At 49.3% G+C, this 18,810-nt stretch overlaps 1 protein-coding gene across 2 annotated transcripts; it reads left to right on the top strand.

Moving 5' to 3' along the window:
- On the top strand, positions 1–16,624 carry Slc38a7 (solute carrier family 38 member 7). 2 transcript variants are annotated; one of them, XM_055621390.1, is made up of 12 exons: positions 1–69; positions 643–737; positions 5,459–5,844; positions 7,430–7,628; positions 7,813–7,957; positions 8,758–8,856; positions 9,509–9,566; positions 9,785–9,899; positions 11,612–11,759; positions 12,190–12,389; positions 13,439–13,493; positions 16,008–16,624. In XM_055621390.1, the coding sequence occupies exons 3-12, from the start codon at positions 5,575–5,577 to the stop codon at positions 16,108–16,110; spliced, it is 1,392 nt and encodes a 463-aa protein (XP_055477365.1). In that variant the 5' UTR covers positions 1–69; positions 643–737; positions 5,459–5,574; the 3' UTR covers positions 16,111–16,624. The 2 variants fall into 2 exon arrangements, with proteins under 2 accessions (XP_055477365.1, XP_055477364.1); XM_055621389.1 differs by having other exon boundaries at positions 11–83.
- Positions 16,625–18,810: the final 2,186 nt, after the last annotated feature.

The following is an 18,810-nucleotide window of genomic DNA, read 5'->3' as shown; positions in this document are numbered from 1 at the left end:
GCCAGCAGGAGGGTCATGTGACTCAAGCTCACGTGTTTCTGGAGTCGGCTCCGGGAAGACGCTTAGGAGGTTTGTGTAATGAGGTACGGGCGGTGCTAGGTGGGGTTTTAGGGTTCCTGGGTCATTGGAATTCCCTATCACTGCTGAGACCAGGTCCCTGCAAGGTTTCAGAGCCATCTTCCCTGTTGCTCTCTGTAGCACCGGCCCAGCCACGCCTAGCCTTGCGGCTTTCCACTCAGTCCTAGGCCGGGATCGAGTAAGCACCCGAGATAGACACACAACCCAACGATCTTACGCCAGGCTTGGTGCTCACCCTCAGCCCGCCCTGGCCGGGTGCTCCCTGCCCTACCTCCCAAAGCAACCCAAACCTGGTGTTTCAGTGCTGGCCCCAGGCTGGCCTGGGAAGCGTGTGAGATTTCTTCCATCTCCGATCTAAACATATGTGCAACTTGCTTATAGATCTGGCCCCGCCAACTGCTCCCTGTGACCTTAATGCAATCTCTTTCCTCCATGGGCATTAACTTTCTCAGATCTGTCACTCCGCTCCGTCCTATGGGTTATTCAGAATACTCAGGGTACCCTCCCACCCGAACCCCCGTAGACAGTCGGAAAAGGCTAAACTCTTCTCTCTACTGACTGCAGATTTTAGGTGAAGAACTTGAGCCCCAAAAGGGATGTGACGAGATTCGGATCCCATACCTTTAAGCAGAGGAAACAGCCCTTTTCAAGGAAAGCAGGTAAGCTTCAAGGAGTGGGGCTGAGTAATTGGGTTAGGGGTTGGAGCTTCTAGACTAGTGAGGGTGGTCCAGGGTGTGAGATCAACCTGAGCTTTTGTGTGGTTGCAGGAGGGCCCTGGCATATGGCACAGGACCAGGGCAAGGGTGTCAAAGGGAAACCTGCTTCCTAGAGAGACTGAGGGTCATGTGACCTTGATGGTGTGAGCAGTAGGATGGATGGCCTTAGACCTCTCTGGAGCTATGCCTGGACCTGGGGACTCCCCAGACTGCTTTCCCTACTCAACACTGTTGAGATTTTGCTGAGTTGCTGGGCGGGGTATTGCACAAGAGGAAAAAGCCTGTGGCTAGACTGGTGGTCCTGGCTGTGGCCTCAGCAGAGGTTTGTGCACTGGGACTGTGTGTGTCCCTTAGTTCCTTGATGGCAGATGTCCCAGAGCACCTGCAGTTTTCCTTTTTGGAGTAATGTCCCCAACTTTGCCCATCATCAGAAGGTTCACCTGGGAAGCACCCCCAGGAGCCTATTCTAGACACACACACACATGCGCACACACACACGCACACACGCACACGCACTGTGGGCCGACCTTATCAAGAGGGATGACTTGGGATGGGATGGACAGTGGTTTCGGCTTAATCTTTGCCTTTTCAGGGAGGAAATGGGATTTTTAATGACAAAGAATGAGAATATGAATGAATGAACAATGCCCTGGTTCCTGTGTGGAGGTCAGAGAAGAACCTGCAGGCGTCCATTCTTTCTTTCCACCATGTGGGTCCGAGGGTTCAAACCAAAGCATTAATCACAAGCACTGTTATCCATTCAGCCTTCTTACCAGCCCCACAGCGGGGTTCTTGGGGATTGTCTCCCAAGCCTGGTTCTGGGAAGCATGGTGTACCACCCCCAGCCTGGCGATGCTTGTTAATATCAGCATACTCTTCGAGAACTTACACCAGCTTAGAGGGCCAGAGTGACTTACTCAAAGCGTGCAGTAAGGAAGTGGAGACGTTACCTTTCTGCCCTCTGAGTCTAAGATGAGAACACAGCTCCCATCTCAAATATGGTGGGTTTTTTGGGGGAAGGGGGCTGTTTGAGACAAGGTTTTTCTGTCCTGGACTCAATTTGTAGACCAGGCTGGCCTTGAATTCACAGAGCTTCGCCTGCCTCTGCCTCCCCGAGTGCTGGGATTAAAGGTGTACACCACCACGTCTCGCCTCAGGTGTGTTTTATTTAGTTTTGTTTTTTGAGACAGGGTTATATTATATATATGTATGTATATAGCCCACTACTAGCTATGTAGTCCAGACTAACCTTAAACTCACAACAATTCTCCTGCCCCAGCCTCCCAAGAATGAGATTACAGGCATGAGCCACAGAACTCTCCTTAGGGCTGCTTTTGGTGTGAGCTTAGATTTGGCTCTTTAGGAAACATTATTCTGCCAGGTGGTGGTGGCACACGTCTTTAATCCCAGAAGAGGCAGAGGCAGGTGGATCTATGAGTTTGAGGCCAGCCTGGTCTCAAGTAGTGAGTTCCAGGACAGCCAAGACTACACAGAGAAACCCTGTCTAAAAAAATATATATATTTTTTAAATATAAAAATATATATTTTTATATATATATTTTTTATATATAAAATATATATATATATATATGTATTCCTCTTGGAGGTTCAGACTCTGCACTGAGGTGCAAGAACACTGAGGGTTGGTTTTCAGAGCTGGGCTCCTGAAAACACTTCAAGACTTGGAGGAGAGTGAACCTCCTGGTTCTCAATGAAAGACCAAGGCTAAACAAAAGCCTGCAATTGGGTTGTGTGTACCCTGAAAGTGAGAGCAGTTGGGTAACAAGCCTGCTCTCTGAGTTCAGCAGGCCCAGAAAGGAGGCAGAGGCAAACATGAGAATGTTTGCCACATAAGAATGTTCTAGGAATGTTATTTGGTCTTTGTTCATTCATTCATTCCTGTGTGTGTGTGTGTGTGTGTGTGTGTGTGTGTGTGTAGGTAGGTCAGAGGAAACCTATGGGAGTTGCTTCTCTCCTTCTACCATGTCCCAGGAGTCAAACTCAGGTCATCAGGCTTGGCGACGGCACCTTTACCTGCTAAGCCATCTCAGCCAGCCTGGTTCTGAATCCCAGCCACTAGTGACTGCTGCATGACCGAGGATGCACAAGGCCTGGGCTTCTGTATCTGTGGTGATAGTGGCAGTGCTGTCTAGCCAGCTGTGGCTCGTGGTAACAGTAAACAGCACGTGTTTGTCCTCAGAGCCTTGTCCTTAGCTTGGGGAAGCAAGCCTAGAGCCCACACTGGGCCTAGCACACCGATGATGGAAGGAAATGGGTGGGTCTGAGTGTGCCAGGCCCTGTGATGGCTCCAAGGGCTCAGTGAGTGGCTGAGGAAATGGGAAAATGATGGGACTTGCAAGTGGCCAGCAAAGGGGCAGGGCACTGAAAAATTAAGAATAATTTTTCAGGACTAGAGAAATGGCTGAGAGGCTAAGAGCACTGACTAGTCTTGCAGAGGTCACAACCATCTATAATGAGATCTGGCGCCCTCTTCTAGCGTGCAGGCACACATGCAGGCAGAATATTGTATAAATTATAAATAAATAAAATCTAAAAGAGAGAGAGAATTATTTTCCCATCCATGCTAAAGCATGCCTTTAATCCCAGGACTCAACGAGGCAGAGACAGGTAGATCTCTGTGAATTCAAGGCTACCCTGGTTTTACAAAGTGAGTCCAGGACAGCCAAGGCTACATAGAGAAACCCTTTCTTGGGGGGAAATTTTTTTTTTCCTGGGCCAGTGAGATAGTTCAATAAAAGTATCAGCTGCTAAGCTGCATAACCTGAGTCAGTGCCCTAACTCCACAGTGTGAAAGGAGATGACTGATTCCCAAAAGTTGTCTTTTGACTTCCACACAGGAGCACACGCATACATAAAAGAAAGAAATGAAATGTAATTTAAGGGGCTAGAGAGATGGCTCAGAGGTTAAGAGCACTGGCTGCTCTTCCAGAGGTCCTGAGTTCAATTCCCAGCAACCACATGGTGGCTCACAACCATCTATAATGATTATACCTAATAAATAAACAAATCTTTTAAAAAATTATAAAAAAAAAAAGAAATGTAATTTTAAAAATTATTTTCCTGCTGGGTGTGGTGGCACACTCCTTTAATCTCAGCACTCAGGGAAAGGCAAGGAGCCTCTGTTAGTTCAAGGACAGCCAGGACTACATAAAGAGAACTTGTCTTAGTTTAAAAAAAAAATCCCAGAAGCAGAAAGATACACACGGTATATACTCACTCATATAGACATATAATATAGGATAAACCTACTACAATATGTACATCTAAAAAACTAATCTAGAGGGAGGTCTCTGGCTAAAATGCTCAATCCCCATTCAGAAAGGCAAAGAGGGTGGACATCAGAAGAAGAAAACAGGAAACAAGTTAGGGGCCTCCCACAGAGGGCCGCTGAAAGGCTCTGCCCTGCAGACTATCAAAGCAGATGTTGAGACTTATGGCCAAACTTTGGGCAGAATGCAGGGAATCTTATGAAAGAAGTGGGAAATAGTAAAACCTGGAGAGGACAGGAGCTCCACAAGGAGAGCAACAGAACCAAAAAATTTGAACACAGGGGTCTTTCCTGAGACTGATACTCCAACCAAGTACCATGTATGGAGATAACCTAGAACCCCTGCACAGATGTAGCCCATGCCAGATCAGTGTCCAAGTGGGTTCCATAGTAATGGGAACAGGGACTGTCTCTGACATGAATTGATTGGCCTGCTCTTTGATCACCTCCTCCTGAGAGGGGAGCTGCCTTACCAGGCCACAGAGGAAAACAATGCAGCCACTCCTGATGAGACCTAACAGACTAGGATCAGAAGGAAGAAAAAGAAACCGTCCCCTATCAGTGGACTTGGGGAAGGGAGTGTGTGGAGAAGGGGAAGGAAGGGAGGGATTGGGAGGGAAGGAACTAGAGGGGGGATACAAAGTGAATAAAGTGTAATTAAAAATAAAATAATTATAAAAAAAAGAAAAAAATTCTACACACACATAAAAAAAAAATACTGTTGTGGCAGGAATTGCCATGTGGGAAAAGAGAGTTAACCTGAAGTTCGCAAGGCCTTGAAAGCCACGGGGTTTTGTGTCTGGGTTGCTGGGAGTAATGCTGGGCTGAAATGCATGGAAACATCGTGGTTCTTGGTAGCGGCTCCCATGGGGACAGATCACCTGGAAGTGTTCCAGCTTGCTCAAGAACCATCCTGCCTCAGTGCTTTGATTTCTCTTTACCTTGTGATCACAGGCTGCCACAAGACCAGACTGACAGGCCTGTGCCCTGTGGCCTCTCCGGGTGCTGACGTTGTAGTATTCCTCTCTTTATTCTCTTTAGCAGTCCTGCGCATTGGCAAACAAGTGCTCTATCACTGAGCCATTTCCCCAGGGTCCCGCTCTTTTATGTTTGGCTCTTATTTACCTTTCTGGCCTATACAGTGAAACAAGTCAGATGTGCAGCTGACATGTTTGTGTCTGCCACCCACACTGTGACCTCAGTGCAGTGTTTTAAACAGAGCAGCTTTGCATCTTAGCCACAAGGAGCTCTGCTGCACAGTGATTGGTGCTTATATGGACCCTAGCCATGTGATCTTGGGGAAGTCCCTTCACCTTTTTGTGACCCACATTCACTGTTTCAGGCTAAACATAATACCTGCCTTTGTCTTACCTAGGTTGACAGGAGGACCCCCAGACTAGTAACCCTGAAGGGGCAGGTGTTCTCTCCACCACGCCAGGAATGTGGTCCTGAACCCACCCACAGCTTTCGCAAGAAAAGTAGTCCTAGGCCATGGCCCAAGCCAGCATCAACAGCGACTACAGCGAGTGGGGCTCCAGCACGGATGCTGGCGAGCGGGCCCGTTTGCTACAGAGTCCCTGTGTGGACGTGGTGCCCAAGAGTGAGGGGGAGGCATGTGCCGGAGGTCCAGACAGCGGCACCACCTCGACGCTTGGAGCCGTCTTCATCGTCGTCAATGCCTGCCTGGGTGCAGGGCTGCTCAACTTCCCAGCAGCCTTCAGCACTGCTGGGGGTGTGGCAGCTGGCATCGCCCTGCAGATGGTGAGTGCACTGGCAACGGAGGTAGGCAGTGCCCATGGGCTCTGTGGTTTGCAGGGAAGGTTTTGAATCAGAAATGAGTGTCAGAGGACATACACTGTCATTTTCTTTTTAAAGATGTAATTTATTTATTATTTATATGGTATTCTGTCTGCATGTGCACCTGCAGGCCAGAAGTGGGAACCAGATCTCATTACAGATGGTTATGAGCCACCCTGGGAATTGAACTCAGGACCTCTGGAAGAGCAGGCAGTGCTCTTAACCCCTGAGCCATCTCTTCAGCCCCCGTATGCAGTCATTCTTCCCTCCTTTATAAGTGATAGACATTACCAATCAATTCCAGAAGTTTTCTCTTAAAGCTTCCATTCAAAACCAGCAGAGGAGTATAAAAAGAGAAAAGAAGAGAGTAGAAGACGGAGTGAGAATGAAGTCTAACTCAGGTGTCAGAACTCTTCGTGCTAAGACCAGTTAAGACTGAAAATCTTCCCAACAAGCAGAGAGCCTTGAACATTATTTCCATGTCTAAGGGTTCTGGCTTTTGAGACAGGCTTATGTAGCCCAGGCTGACCTTGAATTTTCTGTGTAGCCAAGGATGACCTTTAGCTTCAGATCTTCCTGCTCCCGCATCCTGAGTGCTCGGATTGCAGATAAGTGCCACCACTTTGGCTTTATGCAATACCTGGGGGTCAAGCCCAGGACTTGATGCATGTTAGACAAGCACTCTACCGACAGAGCTACACCCCAAACCCTGCATGTTGAAGTACTCTATTATTTTTGTGGTTGTGTTTAAATCATTTAAAAAGACCCTTATGTTTTAGAATATTGAAATGTTTACTAACAACATTTAAAAAAAAACATTGTACTGCCTTCAAAATACAATGGAAAAGTAATAAAATGGGGGGGAATCTGCCACAAGAGCTACTCTAGTGTTGACGCATGCCTGTACTCCCAGCACACAAGAGGTTGAGGCAGGAGGACCTTCATAAGTTCAAGGCCAGCTTGTACCACATAGTAAATTATAATCCAGCCTGGGCTATCAAGTGAGATTTTTATCTCAATAGACAAAAGAGAAAAAGATAAAAAGGAAAGAAACGAAAGCAAAAACAGAAAAAAAAAAATCATAAATTGTTTTTGAAGCTGTTTGGAGTTCACCCTATTCTCAGTTTGTTTGCGTGTTTGAAATGTTGGTGAAACTCATCTTGCTGTTGTTTTTAACAATGAGTATAACTGTTTTGCCTGCATGCACAATTGTGCACCACATGCACCCAGTGCCAGTGGAGGCCAAAAGTGTGTCAGATCCCTAGAGAACTGGAGTTACAGGTGTTTTTGAGCTGCCATGTGGATGCTGGGAATTGACCCCAGGTCCTCTGAAAGAGCAGCTAGTGCTCTTAACCACTGAGCTATCTCTCTAGCACCTGAAATTCATTTTTAAAGAACATTTCAGCTTGGCAACCTCTAATAATCTATTAAAATTGTTCTGCAAGAAAAGACCCATTTGCAGACCTGCTTTGGACATTGCTATAAGAAATACCAACAGTGAGCTCAGTATGCCTCCTTTCCCACACCCTTCCATCTGTTCTGCCTGCAGGGCATGCTGGTTTTCATCATTAGTGGGCTTGTCATTCTGGCCTACTGCTCCCAGGCCAGCAACGAGAGAACCTACCAGGAGGTGGTTTGGGCCGTGTGTGGCAAGCTGACAGGCGTGCTGTGTGAGGTTACCATTGCAGTCTACACCTTTGGAACCTGCATCGCCTTTCTCATCATCATTGGGGACCAGCAGGACAAAAGTGAGGTTCCCCCCAGTGCCCTCCTCATTTCTTTCCCCTTGGCCTGAGGGTCCTAGTGCTACACAGTAAGCCTTGCTCTCTCTGCAAATCCTACTTCTTAGACGGATGTCTCAGGGCCTGGTGAAGCAGGAAAGCCACATCCTGAGTGGCCTGGCATGACATTCCCTCCTTCTTCTCTGTGCAGTAATAGCTGTGATGGCAAAGGAGGCCGAAGGGGCCAGCGGAAGCCCCTGGTACACAGACCGCAAGTTCACCATCAGCCTTACTGCCTTCCTCTTCATCCTGCCCCTGTCCATCCCCAGGGAGATCGGCTTCCAGAAATATGCCAGGTTCGGAGGTCCCAACCCAGCCTGGGCCAGAAAAAGACTGTGATCAAAGGCAACTGGAGAGCCATATCTGGTGGGGAGCCCCTCTCCTCCATGGCATCTTCCTGGGGAACAAGAATAGGGAAGCCAGGGCAGACCAGAGCTGACTGGATCATAGGCCCAGGACTTCCATTTATATCAAGGAAGATAGTGGCTCTTTGCACCACTGAAAGGTTGTGATCGAAACGTCATTGTCAAAGAATGGATTGGTGGTGGCTGCCGGGGTACGGGCAGATGCTGATCTGGGCATTGGCTTCTCTGGAAGCTGGGAGCTGGGATCTTGATGTTGTGAGCTTGGTGGGGTTTTCGATGGAGCTCAGAGAAAGGGAACAGACTGGCCCCCTAGCCCCATATCTGAAAAACTATGGGGGTTGGGGCTGTTTCACATTTGGCCATCTTTAAATGGGGTTTCTTTAAATGTTAGCACCCCAGTATCTGCACTCTCCCCTCTGCCCAGGAATCTCTCAGTTCTCAGGGACCAGGCAACAAGGCCAGCCGTGAGCCCTTGCCACAGCTGGGCTGCTCAGGCTGTGCTTTGGAGCCCACTTCCTGGAGGTGGTCTCTGAGCCAGAGCATGACTCCATAGCTGAAATGCTGACAAGCTCCCCCCTTCCCGTGGTAGATGTCTTTGAAGCTTATTTCTGAATCATTATTTGTTGTGATTTAGTCCCTAGAGCAAGGGTGGGCACTTCTGGAAATGGGGAGTTAGTTGAACAAGGGGACCAGGACTGGAGAATAGGAAGTCAGTCTCTCCTTCTTGGCAGCTTCCTGAGCGTTGTGGGCATCTGGTACGTCACCGCCATTATAATCATCAAATACATCTGGCCAGATAAAGAGATGCGCCCAGCGGACATCTTGACCAGGTAGGTGAGGGTCCCTGGGAAATACATGGGTAGAAGCTGCTACCCAGGCCGGGCATCTAAGGATCACACAGGTGCCCTTCCTGAGGTTCATTAGCTCGTTGACACCAACTCACAGGTGAAAGACCCTGTGCTTTTTTTTTTTTTTTTTTTTTTTAACCTGGAGGAACGAATAATAGTCTGGGGAAGGAGGAGACTCTGCCACCAACATCTAGCAGGTACCATGGTGCTCCACAAGCTCCCAACTTAGGGAGACTGCCAGGAGGAAAATGGCATAGTTTCCCAATTATGCCTAAGCTGGGCTTAAACTCACTATGTAGCCTGGCCTTGAACTCCAGATCCTCCTGCCTCCACCATTCCAAGTGCTGGAATCACAGATAACACACCACCATGCCCAGCTTTCCAGTCTCCCTTTTATTTCTTTATCTTTAAAGAAACAACTCAGAAAAGCAAAGTCTCAGGAGACAGGAATTCTGGACTCTGGTCCTGGGATGGCCTTTCGGAGCCTGTGTCCTGAGTGTCCTCTGCCCATGTGTGTTCGATGTGTAGAATTCTGGTTGTTGGAGGTTGGTGGATGAATGAAGAGTGAGGGCGGTGGGGACAGTTGGTGGCTCTGGGGGACTCACAGGCAGGTTCATGTTGTGTTTGCCCACAGACCAGCTTCCTGGATGGCTGTGTTCAATGCCATGCCCACCATCTGCTTCGGATTTCAGGTGCCAGCACCAGGGTCCCTGCTGTCCCATTGGCTTACTCCCCCACACTGGGAAGGACCCCAGATTGTAGACAGGACGGTGGGATTCCTGGGAGGACAGATGAACCAAGCACCCCTGGCTTACCCTTGTCCCTGGGACCTTTGTCCCCATGGTACCTCCCTTTGACACCTGGGGGAGAGGCTGCTTCCCCACTGTGACCATACCCTTCACCTGGACAGTGCCACGTGAGCAGCGTACCTGTCTTCAACAGCATGCGGCAGCCCGAAGTAAAGACCTGGGGTGGAGTGGTAACAGCTGCCATGGTCATAGCTCTGGCTGTCTACATGGGCACAGGTGAGTGTTCCCCTCCAGAAGCCAGACTTGGAGTGCTCCCACGCCCTCTGCTCTCCAAGGTTTCTGGTTCAGCTTTCCTAGGCAAGCTCTGCGTTCTTAGCCCAGTGAACACTTCTGTAGGCATTGATTTGAACTGGGCTACCCAAGGCTGCCCCTCATCAAATGTGGCTCTTTGGTCCTAAACTGATGCTGAGTGACTATCAGAACTCGTTCCATAGCCGGGCATGGTTGCGCACGCCTGTAATCCCTGCACTCGGGGAAGCAGGGGCAGGTGGATCCCTGTGAGTTCGAGGCCAGCCTGGTCTACAAAGTGAGTCCGGGACAGTGAAGGCTACATAGAGAAAACCTGTCTCGAAAAACAAAACAAAAAGAAAAAGGTGTCCCCATTGTGGGGTTGCCTCAGGGACATGTGGAACTGCCCGTAGCCCTGGTGGGATTGACAGTCGTGGGGAAATAGTCATGTATAAGTAATAATGAAAAAGGAATTCCAAGCAGCGGCTGAAGTTATCATGACACTGAAACTAGGCAGTGGGGAAAGGGACTGAACATGGGGTGGCATTCACAGAAGCCTCCTCTCTGAGGACGTGGTACCTGGATAGGCCTGTGAAGGAAAGCCAGACTGGGACTATGAAATGCTGGGTGAGGAGGAGCACTCCAGAGAGAAGCTGCAAATGCAGAGCGTCTGGGAAATCGCTGGGGTGTAAGACGTTGGTACCTATAAGGCTGGGCAGCCAAGGGGAAAGGCATGGATGCTGCCCAGGAGCTGAGGATGCATTCCTTCGGTGGGAAATAACCAGGCAAAGAAGTTCCTGGCTGCTGCAAGGGGTAATTTGGATAAGAAGTCAGAGATGAACTGGGAGTTAGCACCCTCCTGTGGTAGGAGATGAGGACAGGAGCTGCTTCAGCCTCTGAAGCAACAGCAAGAAGCACAAGAAGCAAACAGGCCAAGTACCTTTTGTTGTGGGTCCCATGTTCTCACTGGTGTTTATAGAGAGGGTGACTGGGGAATAGACCAGGATGGTAAACGAGTATCCAGGGTGGAGATGACTGGATGGGCAGTCAGCTTTCTCCAAGGACGGGACATCTTTAACTGAGACCTGCGTGATGAGGTGTCAGGCAGCATGATGGTTTGAGCAGATGGAATGGTTAGTATAAAAGTTAAGAGTCGCAGAGCATGGTGGCACACACCTTTAATCCCAGCACTAGGGGAGGCAGAGGCAGGAGGATGTGAGTTCAAGGCCAGCCTGGTCTTCAAAGCAAGTCCAGGACAGCCAAGGCTACATAGAGAAGAAGAAGAAGTTAGGAGACAAGTGCAGAAAAGCAGCAGTGTGTGGGCTGGTGGGCCCCAGCAAGGTGCATTCGAGGGGGCAGAAAGTGGGGCAGTTACCCTTGCTTGACTCCATTTCTGAGGCTCAGTCCTCACCTCCCAAGCTGCCGCAGTGTTCATTTGTTCTTTCTTTGTTTTTCTTGTTTGGTTTTTCAAGACAGGGTTTCTCTGTGCAGCCTTGACTGGCCTCAACTCTCTTTTTAGACCAGGCTGCCCTCCACCTCACAGAGATTCGCCTGCCTCTGCCTCCCTGAGTGCTGGGATCACAGGCGTACGCCACTGTACCCTTTTTGAATGGTGTTGCTTTTAGCAGGAGTAGACAATACACCCTTTACCCCCCCTACCCAGGATTGCCCTGACCTCGCCCCCTTGTCCTTGTCCATAGGCATCTGTGGCTTCCTGACTTTCGGAGCTACGGTGGATCCTGATGTGCTCCGGTCCTACCCCTCAGAGGACGTGGCTGTGGCCGTTGCCCGAGCCTTCATCATCCTGAGCGTCCTCACCTCCTACCCGATCTTGCACTTCTGTGGGCGGTGAGCCCCTTCCCCACCCTGTCCAGAGCCCGGGGGGGCCAGCACGATACACTGCATCATGTAGAGCCTGTTCTGTGGCAAGGAAAACTGGAGCCCACAGAAAAGAATCTGTGTCCAGAATGCCCTCCCCCATGCTCCATGCCAGGTCTATTGGTTCCAGACATGCTGTGGGCCCTGTATGGGTCTCTGGTCCAAATCCTTCTCTGAGCTCTTATATAGACCCAGCCAGGCTTTTGGAGACCCCAAACGATTCCTTTTATAAAGGGAATAATGGCACCCACGTCCACATACACTTACTGCAGCCCATAGCAACCAAGGACAGTGCTGGTCACAGATAAGGACCCAGGCTCAGGGGCCACGCTCTGCCCATTCAGGATCTCGCCCCCATGCGCTAGCCAAAGCATCCTGAGCCCCCTCCTCATGTGAGCAGGGCTGTGGTGGAAGGCCTGTGGCTGCGCTACAAGGGGGTGCCAGTGGAGGAGGACGTGGGGCGGGAGCGGCAGCGCCGAGTCCTGCAGACGCTGGCGTGGTTCCTGCTCACCCTGCTGCTCGCCCTCTTTATCCCCGACATCGGCAAGGTCATCTCGGTCATTGGAGGCCTGGCAGCCTGCTTCATCTTCATCTTCCCAGGTGCACACCCCAGTCACCCCACCTCCACCCTACAGCAGGACCTCCCTTCTCAGAACCTGCTGGCAAGAGTAACGTGATGGCCAGTCTCTGTTGCTCACCGACATGGCTCAGCTACTCGTGGCCATGTCAGCATCAACTCCTGCAGAGAAGGTTATGGTCTCTGTTTTACTGAAGAGATGTAAGGCTAGAGCAGCCGTTCTCAACCCTGGGGGTTGGGCCGCCCTTTCACAGAGGCTGCCTGTCAGATACCCTGCAGATCAGATATTTACCCTGCGATTCATAACAGTAGCAAAATTGCAGTTATGAAGGAGCAATGAGAATAATTTTATGGCTTTAAGAACTGTAAAAGGGTCACAACATTAGGAAGGTTGAGGACCACTGGGCTAGAGAATTCACACTTGCCCAGAGGCTAGCAAGCTCAACTATGCAGCTATTGACAGCCAGTTTGAAGCCCAATGGGCCCAGATCCAGGGTTTCTACTCTCACCTTTCATTCAAGTATGTGCAACCTTGACCCTCGAAATCTGGCTGGCTTATTTCTGTCCAGAGGGAAAGAAGCCCAGGGGGGCACTTTGGCACTGAAATCATGAGACCCGAGTTCTAGGACATACATAGGTCACCTGTGGATCGCCAGAAGTCCGTGCTGTCTGCCTGGCTCTGTGTTCCACTGTACCCAGCTTGTTTCTGACAAGGGGTTCCTCCTCAGAGCCCTTCCCACTGGACATGGAGCAAGGGAGCCATGCCTGCTCTGGAGTAGGCAAGATGGTGTGAGCCACCACTGAGTCACTGTTCAGTGTGTCCCCTCAGCTCAAGAGACCTAAATGGAGCCCAGGGGGTGCTTGTTAGCTGCTGGCCTGTCTTGGGAGAGCAGAAGCTGGTGTCCAGCTCAGTGTGGGTGGTGGTGAAGGACATGGATTTCAGAATCAATAGTAAACAGACCCTTCTCCATCTCCACCACTGCCTCTTGGTGGGGTGGGGGGGAAGCTGATGAGGGAGGGAGGGAACGAACCTCTGCCTCCTCCAAACTCAGGGTTCCCTCTTTGCTTGTAGGGCTGTGCCTCATTCAAGCCAAACTGTCAGAGATGGAGGAGGTCAAACCTGCCAGGTAAAAAGCAGAGCCAGCCCAGCAGCCTTTCAGGGACGTGGGGCGGGGACCTTAAAATAGGCAGGGGGTCAAGAGACCTGGACGCTTAAGACTGCAAGGCTTTCCAGACAGTGGCACACAGGGCAACTTCCACACTTGGAGGCTAAGGTAAGGTTGCTAAGGTTTGGAGGCCCCAATGCTGTGCCAGTTCCTTTTTCACAAGAGGCAATTTAAGCTGGGCATGGTATGTGGATGGTGTAATCCCATCCTAGTAATCCCAGCACTTGGGGCGGGGTGGAGGGGGCGGGCAGAGGCAGGCGGATCAATGTGAGCTCCAGGCCAGCCTGGTCTGCAAAGTGAGTCCCGAACAGCCAAAGCTACACAGACAAAAACCTGTCTCAAAAAAGCCAGAAAAGAAAAGGAAAAAAAAAAAAAAAAAAAAAGCAATTTAAAAGAAGAGTTTTCAGCTCACGGTTTGGGGGCATGGTCCGTCATGGTGTGTGAGGGCTTTGGTCACACCCATAGTCAGGAAGCAAGTTGATGAGAGTGGTGCTTGGCTGGCCTTCTCCCTTTTCTCTTATTCAGTCTGGGACCTCAGCCCCTGGAATATATGGCCCCTGGTCAGGGTGGGTCTCCCTTAGTTAAACCTCCCTGGAAACGCCCCTATAGACAAACCCTAGGAGAGTCCAAATCCAGTCAAGTTGACTGGGAATGAGAACCAAGCCAGCCAGAGCTACATAGTAAGACACTACCACCACCCCTCTCAGGAAAGAGGAAGGGAACTGGGGGCTTAAGAATTCTTGCTGTTCAATCTTAAAAGACCAGAGAATTCAGGTTCCAGCAACCGTGTAACAAACCCCAGGCATCCCACAAATGCCTGTAGCTCCAGCTCCAAGGGATCTGATGTCTTCTGGCCTCTACACACACACCTGTACATGTGCACATACACTTAACATACACACACACACACACACACACACATATACAAAAAGTTCTTGGTGCTTAGACATTTAACTTATTAGCAAACCATGTGCTTGTCATGTGTGAAGCCCTGGGTTCAATTCCCTACTATCAACTACCCAAATTTGGGGGTTTTAATGTATCTTTTTGCAATGGGGAACCTGAGATAATTATAGCACTACTGAAAGGCTTTAGAAAAAAAGTTGTAATCCCATGCCCCTAATTGGCATACCCCTAATCCCAGTACCTAGAAATGTGGGACAAGAATATTTCCAGAGTACAAAGCCAGCCTGGGCTACATGAGTTCAAGATAGCCTGGGCTATAAAGTTAAACCTCGTCTTAAGCAAAAAAGGCAGAGTGAGTGTCTTTTCTCACAGCCCACTCCCCACCTTACCCCTCTCTGTGGTCCCTCTGAGCTGTAACCTAAACTGATTCTGGACATGTATGTGTCTGAGTACAAAGAGCTATGCAGTGTAAACCCTCAGGGGTTTGTGTGTGATTTTTGTTGTTTGAGATAGGAAGATTGCCATGAGTTTAAAGCCAGCCTGGACTTAGTGTGATTCAAACACTTAACACCACCAAAAGTCATCTGGTGAAAGAAAACCACATCAGTTCCATATATGTATGTTTCCCTGAATAATAGTTAAAGAAGAAGGTTTCATGCTTTAAAAAGAATTATCCCAGGGCTGGGAATGTAGTTCAGTGGTATAGCGCTTGCCTACAGTGTGCAAGGCCCTGCGTTCAATCCCTACCGTGACAGAAAGGGGAGAGAGATGGGGAGACGGGAGAGGAAGGAGAGAGTAGGGAGAGGAAGGAAAAAGGAAAGGGAGAGAAAATTATTTTATTTCATGACAATATTGTATTTCACTACTTGGGAGGCTGAAGACAGGAAGGTAATGAGTTCTAGGCCAGCCAAGATTATACAGTGAGACCTTGCCTAAAAACACAAAACAACAAAAAGTTATCTATTATAAAACTTAAAAACAGACATATCAAAAAAAAAAAAAAACAAAAACAGGCATATCTTAAGAAAATAAAAATTACCCTTCATCTCAACGCCAATGATAACTCCCTGGCAGTTTTGTTGTTTTTGTTTTGTTTTGTTTTGTTTTTTTAACACACGGTTGTTTCTTTTCTATTTATTTTTATTATTTTGAATCCTTCCTTCCTCTATTTCTCCGTATGTATGTGTGTATACACACAGTGGCCAGATGTCCAATTCCCCTAGAGCCAGAGTTGCAGATGGCTGTGAGCCGCCTGATATGGCTCCCGTCACCTTAACCACAGAACTATCTCTCCAGCTACCTGCCTTCTGTTTCTTTTGATGTGAAACAGATCTCATTCCCTGTGACCTGCTTTTCTCTGAGCAGCTTCCCAAGGAGACTTGCAGTGTGCTGTGGTCATAGGTCTTGGTCTCCTTAACTGTGAACTAGTGTCACATACCTAGCTTTGTATGGGAAAGTGCTTGGGAAGCCTACAGAAGTGGGGAGACTGGTTATATTGCCTGTCAGAGAAACGAGTCTTCCGGGACATGAAAAAATCACTGAAACCTTCTCTTGTCATCTGCCTGACAGTTGGTGGGCACTGGTCAGTTATGGAGTCCTTCTGGTCACCCTGGGAGCCTTTATCTTCGGCCAGACCACAGCCAATGCCATCTTTGTGGACCTGTTGGCATGAACACTGCCTCCCTGAAAACACATGACCAAGAGCCATCCCTTGCATCTGTGGAGCTACCCCAAGCCCTACGCCCTGTTCCAACTGGCAAGATGACATCTGGACACCTTTTTCTGGGGATTGTCATGAATGAGACAATCGGCCGCAAGTCTGCGGATATCTCCTGCCCAGCTGCCTTCCTGCTCTCCAACTCTGGCATTGTCTCAGATGGTGGCAGGAGGTCCCACATCACAGGCGTGTCCCCCTTCACCCAGCTCTCAGTTTCAAGCCTTTGGGACCTGTGAGTGGAGAGGGTCAGTGAGTCTTAGAAGAGAGAGCCCATTTCACTTCTCTCTGGGAAAAGAACAAAAATACGTATGCCCAGGGCTGGCACCCTCAGAGCATGTCAGGGCTGTGCCCAGCACCTCGGGGTTTTGTGCCTGCCCATGTCTCTCAGAAGCCAATGATGGCTTTTCCTGGGACTTGGGCACTTCCAAAGGAGACACTGACATCATATAAATGTCCATTCCTCTCTGGGTACCCTGTGAGTCTGTTAACTTCCCAAGTCTTTGTCCAAACCTATTGGTCCAGGTTGGGTATCCTTTCCCAGTGTCCCCAGACATCCCCAAATCTAATGTTTACAAATGGTGCCGGCCTGGCTCCGGAGCTAGGGCCTGCCATGCCACGGTGCTGTGAGCACTCCTCCGTTAGCTTTCTGCATGGGTAGAGGGTGTGTTTGTCTTTTTCAGATTCCAGATAAGCCTGTCTTCTCAGATGTTCAGGGTGGGTCATGAAAGAGGCCTGGGACCTTTTATACCTTCCTTCCAGGCTGGGCTGCCCAAGTTCGAGTGAAGCTCCAGCACCATTTCTTTACTCCTCCAAGCCTGTCTTCTCTCTTCCCCAGCTAAACCTAGCCCGAGGGTTCAGAAGGAAGTTAGGCTGGGGACCCTGGACATTGCCCTCTCTGTGTCCATCTTGGCTGTTCTCTCCATTTCCACCCATCCCTCACCCCCTACCCTACGTCTTTTCTTTCTTTCGTGGATGGGTTTTGTTATTTGGCAGGGGAGGGGATGGCACCAGACCCTGTCAGTCACGTCAGCTTGCCCAGCTCCACACAGCTGTGAGACCTGGCCTCAGCGCCTGGGAATTCCACTGAGTCATACATATCCAACCCAGGGGATGTCAGGCTGGTCACTTCTACTTTGACCACCCTAGCCTCTCACCTACCCCTGTTCACTTTTGTAAGTCCGAGGTCCAGAACTGGTCTTTCTCCACATCATTTTCTTCGTCTTTTCTACCTAAAACACCTATTCTAGAAGTGAGAGGGTCCCTCCCCAGCAGACCCCCAACTCAGGTCAGTCCAGTTGAAGAGGCAGAGGCTCAGCATCCAGACTTGCTGGATTGCTCTTTCTCCATCCATCCCTGTTATCCATTCTCTCTGGTCCCATTCTGCTGGTTTCCCTCAGCCTCCAAGTGCTGCCTTTCATGGGTGTCCAGAAAACGCTGGGACAGTTAGCGAGCACCCAGCTTCGGCTTGACCTCAGGACCCCCTCCCCTCCGTCTCCCTCGCTTCCTACCCAGTTTTTTGTTGCCTCTTTTCTACTCAAGCACACTTGAAGAAGTGAGGATGGTTAATAAAGAGACTTACACTGCTAACCTGCATCTCCTTTATCTTGTGCTTGGGACAGAGTCTAGGCCCATAGACAGCAGGAAAGGAGCCCAGGGTGGGACATGGAGATGACACTTAACTATCCAAAACAAGGCACTGTAGAGGAGTTTTAATTCATAACATGGCTGCTCTGGCAAGAGATCCAAGCCAGGCAATAATGTCACACACCTGGAATGCCAGCACTCAGGAAGCTGAGGCAGGCTCTGTGAGTTCAAGGCCAGCCTGGTCTACAGAGTTCCAGGACAAGAAACCCTGTCTTTAAAAAAAAAAAAAAAAAGACAAAAAAGTGATAAGAGATTACATCCAAAAACTTTCTAGGTCTGTGTGATCCAGCTGGAAAGCAAACAGGCCTTTATCCCAGGAGACAGAGGCAACTAGATCTAAGTTCAAGGCCAGCCTGCTATAGAATGAGTTTCAGGTAAAAAACAAACAAAAAACCTTAGATCCAGAAATGGTGGTACACGCCTTTAATCCCAAATAATGAAGGGAAAGATAGTTTGTAGAAGGAGGCACCATGTTTGAAAGTGATGTCTAGTTAAGTGACAGAAACAGTGACGAATCAGAGAAAGATTTGACAGAATAGAATATGCCCAACTCTCAAGAGAGAGAGGAAAGGGAATCTACTTAAAGGGCAATACAGAGGAGTTATGCCAGAACAGTAATAGAGAGGAAGGTTGCAGAGAGAGAACTCAGGTGAGGACCAAATGATCCAGACAATGAGAAGGAGCCAGGAGATTAGAGCAAATTGCTGGAGTTAGTTTGAGACCAAGCAGAGCAATTCAGAGGCCAGGAGAAAAGCCAGATTGAATAAGTCAGCTGGGAGAGTAGTCTGAGTTGAACCAGCCAGCCCAGAGCTCAGAAAGAACAAGAAAGAGCCCATTAAGCAGTAAGTCTCAGAAGCAGAAAACCATTTTAGGCATAGGTTAGATTGTATGGAGGCCAGAAGCTTCCAGGACTAGACTAGATTAGGAGAACAAGGCAGTAAACCTCCGAGACAACAATTGAACCGGGCAAATAAAAGTTCCTTTTACAAGGAACAGCACCATGGGGCTCTC

The sequence above is a fragment of the Psammomys obesus genome, unplaced genomic scaffold, assembly GCF_907164565.1.
Source record: "Psammomys obesus unplaced genomic scaffold, mPsaObe1.curated_primary_1811, whole genome shotgun sequence".
Taxonomy (NCBI): Eukaryota; Metazoa; Chordata; class Mammalia; order Rodentia; family Muridae; genus Psammomys; species Psammomys obesus.
The sequence above is the reverse complement of the archived record's forward strand: the minus strand, read 5'-3'. Positions and strand labels throughout refer to the sequence as shown.